General features: G+C 34.8%; 1 protein-coding gene across 1 annotated transcript; it reads left to right on the top strand.

Moving 5' to 3' along the window:
- Positions 1 to 3,750: 3,750 nt before the first annotated feature.
- On the top strand, positions 3,751 to 5,115 carry LOC134842234 (lethal(2)neighbour of tid protein-like). The gene has a single exon (XM_063858488.1). It carries the CDS (start codon positions 3,767 to 3,769, stop codon positions 5,000 to 5,002), a length of 1,236 nt encoding a protein of 411 aa, XP_063714558.1. The 5' UTR covers positions 3,751 to 3,766; the 3' UTR covers positions 5,003 to 5,115.
- The last annotated feature ends 202 nt before the right edge of the window (positions 5,116 to 5,317 follow it).

The following is a 5,317-nucleotide window of genomic DNA, read 5'->3' as shown; positions in this document are numbered from 1 at the left end:
TCACTTGTCATACTGACTGTGCCACGTGGCTTTTTAATTTTTGCAATCAAAGCTCATTCTTATAGGGAGTCAACTGAAAGTTGGAATCTTAAAGCTGTTGAAAAGTAATGTCAAAATGGCGATGCATGTTTTTATGGAACTTGATTCAAAATGGAATCAATAGAAGGATAAAATCGTATAATGTGTACAAATTGTTTTCCATCATACTGAATACAATATGAACAATTTTGTCACAGGGGGGTTTGGCCCAATGGGGATTTAGTGGTGGGGGATTATATCCGCTGGGATTATATCCGCTGGGGTTATATCCTTGGGGATTTAGTCCGCGAGCGGTATAATTATGAAAGCATAAAAATTTTCAGATTTTTTATTTTTTCAATATTTTTCACTAACTTTTCTTTCCAAAAAAAATCCCAAATATTTATTGAATAATTACGCTGGTTCAACTTATTAATAGCAGCTAATGATGCTCGAACGTAGCAGCTAATGATGCTCACACGGACTAATGAAATGGAACAACTAATTTAAACAAGAATCTGTTTAAATAATTAATTATTGTACAAAGAAAAACTTTTTATGTTGGAACTTTTTTTACATATGGAAAGTGCAGTTGCTTGCTTTCGGCAGGGTTCCTAGGGTCTGATTACCGAACTTAAGTATGGAGATCTGGAACCCAATAATTTGAGGATATGATCAGTCTTGTGAAAAAGCACCTAAATTTTGTTTTAAAAAAACAATCGTTCAAATTATGTTAGATAAACCCAGTCGACTTTTTCTTAACGATTGCAGTGCATTGCGTTGCTTTATTTTGTATAGTTTAGAAATCGGTTTCCCGGTTCAGCTTTCTGCTTAAAGCAACGTAGGTGCGAGTGACATGCTAGTTTTCTGAACTCTAAAATTTATCAAAAGTTACTTGCCCAGGTTAGGAAGCCACCTAGTGAGGTAAGTTGGGTGGCTCTCTAGTGAGAAAGACTGTATCTTGTAATCGTTACTGGCTGCGGAATTGGGTTTCTAAAATTAATTGTACAAAGATAATGTGATCGATTAGTCGATTTTAATGTATCCCTGATTTGCAACTAGTCTTTGAGCTTTTTTTTAAATATTGAGTTTTGAAATGTGTTTTGTTTTTGCTTCTCAGTAAAAGTTTCAAAATTTGTTCTTATCTCTTTTTGCGCTCTGGATTTTTAAAGAAGAGCATGTGTTACATTACCAGGTTTTTGTTTCAACCATAATTTGCTTTCTTCGGTGTGTTTTCTGTGCTTAATTCAATTCGCGATTTTAATTAGTATGAGCAATAGAAGGTCTGGGGATCAACTCTGGATGCTGCTCGATTTTTTATCCGATCTTGTATCATGTTAAATCCCTGTTGGTTTTGATTCGGATTCCAAAAATAATTCTAAAAGTTGTCCCAATATTGAAAAAAATCTGCGAGTTTTTCAGTGTTCAGACAAAATGAACAAATTTTCTGACACAGTTCAGTTTTGGGGCACCTTTACAGCTTTTTCATAGCATGTGCTTTGAAATTCGAATAGTAATAAGTTAACACAGTTGAAGCACTTTTAATTCATGAAATAAACCGAAAAAAGTGATTTGTTTCAAACAACATAACAAATAATGAAGACTCGATTTCAGAAATTTTCTAGCTCAATATACCTTGCAGTTTTTTGAAATGCACAATTTTTACAAAATGTGGCTCTATGCTTTGAGATTTCTTACATGCAAAATTAATATGGATGCCTTCAGTTAGCTATATTCCAAATTATTACTTGCAAAATTGACTCTATTTGTATTTGGTGGCAATTTTGCTGAATGGCGTTGGCAATTTATAAGCCTATGTAGCTGCTTGAATCGCTATTGCGCTTGTGTATGATTTGTATTTTCGTGCATACGTTTATGAACTGGTTGGGTATCGGATTTAATTCTCAACTGTTGGGTATCGGCTTTAATTTTATCGGCTGGCTTGCGTAATGTGATTTTTTAATATCATCTAGTCTCACTGGATTTTGATTAAACAGTTGAAGGTAATTCAAATTCAAGCTCGCAGATTCCCCTTTACACAGCAAAAAACTGAAAATAAAAAAGATAGCAATTTTTTAGAAGAAAAATTTTGTTTCATATTCCCTGACGTATTTTTTGCTCGTTTCTCAATCGATTTCCGAATGGAGCAACCAGATTTGTTTGTCATATGTTTTTTGATGCAGGTAGCTGAGCGCATAATTTTGCTCATTTTTGCTTATGTTCCGGCTTAGAGTCCTAGAGAGTGTTTTGTATGTTATGTTACTTCTATATTTTTTTGGTTTTTGGTAGGTTTTGAGTCCACGGAAATCTACTCGACCTTCGTTTTTCTATTATTAGTCGTTAAAACTGTGCAATTACATCTGATCAACTACTCAGTTATATATAAGGGGTTCAAACAATTGGACGACAAGCCAGTTAGACGATTAGAAAATAACGGAATTTAGACGATAACTTGCGTGTAAATTGCGAGAAATGTGTTAACATGTTTAAAATTAACCTTTGGTTGAGTAAGTATTGGTCCAACTACAAATCAGGTTATAAATGTCACAGTTGTATAGTTAATTGTTCCGATTAAATGTTTTATAATCAACTTACAAAAATCATTTTGATCAGTTCTGTGATCATATACTTTTTTTGTACATAATCGTGTAACTTCATTGAAAACTAAAAACTTCGTTGGACCAGTTATCGTCTAACTTCACAAAGAGTTATCGTCTAATTTCCTAGGCCCTATTTTGTAGTAATCTGTTTCTTTTTTGCAATGCAAGGTTTGAATCTCGAGAAATTCAAATCTGTTTTTTGATTTTTATGTTTCTGTTGAATATTTCAATTTTTTTGATGATTACATATGTCCTATTTTTAATATATTTGTGGCATAAACAGTTACTGTTGTGTTCAATATTTTTAATCAAGTTTTTTTTAATGAATGTTTACGGATTCGAAGTAGTTACAGGTTCCGGCCAAATTTTTTCGATCGAAATAACCATAAGCTTATTAAAGTTCTAAAAGAGAAGTACTCAAGTTGTTGCGGTTTATTTCAAAATAACGGCTAGTAAGAAATATCTTTTTTTTCGCTTTTAGCCAAATTGTGGGCCAATAAAGCCAGCAAGTAGGTGTATTATTTACTCTAGTGATCAGCGTAGTCTATTATTACGAAACTTTTTTTTCTAAGCTAACTCGCAAATAAAAGTGTTCACTTTTTTGGAAATTTCGCTGTAGCATTGGAAATTGAATAGCATCTGTTCGCTGCTTTATTTGTGGCTAATATTTGGCTGAGTGGTTAGTGTGTGAGACTTGACCTCTAGGTCGCAGGTTCGAATTTTACTAATTCGAGGATTATTTCTAATTTTTCTTATCGCTTTTTATAGAGCTGCTTTTTGTCGTGTTATCGCTAGTGTTTGCGAAGCCAAGCTTCGCTTCTGCCGAGGAAAAATTTTTATTATTCCTTTAAGCTACCTTTTTTTAAGTAAAAGTATTTAAAACATTCAAAATGAAGTCTGCAAATTTCGTTTTTTTTTTCACTTTTGAAGACAACGGTTGTCGAATATGATTTATTGACTACCGATCTAAACTTTCGCCTGTCCTATTATCACACCATGCACAAAATTAGCACATGTTTTATTTTTTATCATTGTTTGATTCCATGTTAATCCTGCAGAATGTTGTCTTAGTTTGGTAAAAAGATAAGATATTTTCTTATCATCAACTCCATTTGTTGAACCTAGATTAATTGAAAATTTCAGGTAGCATGGAGGCCACAAGTGTTGGGCCAAACAATGGTGGCTTTTCAATTGTGCTTCGATTTGTCAAGCATAATTTCTGGGAAATACTTTACATGCTCATTGCTTTCGAGTTGTTCATCTGCACTTTCATCATTAACTTTGTGGCCTACACTGAAATTGACTGGGAAGCTTACATGGAAGAAGTGGGTGGTTTCCTCAATGGAACATATAATTATTCCCTCCTCAAGGGCTCAACTGGTCCCCTAGTCTACCCCTCGGGTTTCCTCTACCTTTTCTCATTTCTGTCAAAAGTAACAAACGAGGGTGAAAATATTAAGTTTGCCCAGTATTTGTTTATGATTCTGTATCTTTTCAATTTTTACATAGTCGCCAAGCTTTATCGTCGCGCAGCCTTACCCACTTTTCTCTTATTTACCATGGCTGGTTTATCATATCGAGTTCATTCGATATTTGTGTTGAGGTTGTTCAACGATTGCATTTGCACATTTTTCGCGTATCTTTCCATTCTGTATTTAACAAAATATTATTACAACACTTCGGCGTTGGTTTTCAGCTTGGCTTTGTCTATAAAGATGAATGCGCTGCTATTTTTACCCGGATTTTTGGTGATCCTCACTTGTTGCGGGGGAATTGTTTTATGCTTCAAGTTCGGGTTAATTGTAATCACTTCGCAAATTATTCTGGCTCTACCATTTCTTTATTATGCTCCTGTAGACTACATGTCGAAAGCGTTTGAATTTAACAGAGTATTTTTCTTTAAATGGACTGTTAATTGGCGATTTATAGGCGAAGGGATTTTTGTGAACCCTATTTTTCACAAGTTTCTGTTAGTCACCCATGTAGCATTACTCGTCATTTTCGCTTGGTTCAAGTGGAGACCGAAGGTGTTGCGAATAGTAGACATTGTCAGTCCCTCCTTCCGAGGTCTGTTTCCGGGGATGGAACCCCGTGAAATGATTTCAGTCCTATTCGAGTGCAATTTTATCGGCATCTTGTGTAGTAGGACCTTACACTACCAGTTTTACTGCTGGTATTACCACACCATCCCCTTCTTGCTCTACAGCAGTAGCAGGTTGCCCTACCCTGCTGTTGTTTTGCTGGTCTGTTTGATAGAGTACAGCTGGAACGTGTACCCATCTACAAACACCAGTTCCTTCCTCTTGCTCATTTCCCATCTCTTCATATTGGCTTCGTGTTGGAACTCTAGAAAATATGTGAACCGAAGTGTGAAAACTGAATAAACGCAAAACTTAATAAAATGTATTCCTGTAATTATGCGAAAATGGTTTAATGTTGTTTTTAAAATTTAGCGTATTGGCATAATTTTGTAGCGTATAGGCCTGTGTCGGCTAGGGTCCTAATCTGGTCAGGAGCTGTTTCTTAAAAAAAAAAAGGTTAATAATATACAGCTTTAGAAAAATATTGGCCTAGTATTTGTCTGCTTACGTTTTGTCGGTTTGGTTGCCACATCACGGAATTATCTTCGTTGTTGCTAGTGTTTTTGATTTACTTTTGTATTTTGTAAATTTACTATATCTGAACTTGTAATATTTCCT

The sequence above is a fragment of the Symsagittifera roscoffensis genome, chromosome 3 (assembly GCF_963678635.1).
Source record: "Symsagittifera roscoffensis chromosome 3, txSymRosc1.1, whole genome shotgun sequence".
In the NCBI taxonomy this organism is placed as follows: domain Eukaryota; kingdom Metazoa; phylum Xenacoelomorpha; order Acoela; family Convolutidae; genus Symsagittifera; species Symsagittifera roscoffensis.
Note: the sequence above shows the minus strand (reverse complement) of the source record. Positions and strands in the feature narration are given on the sequence as shown.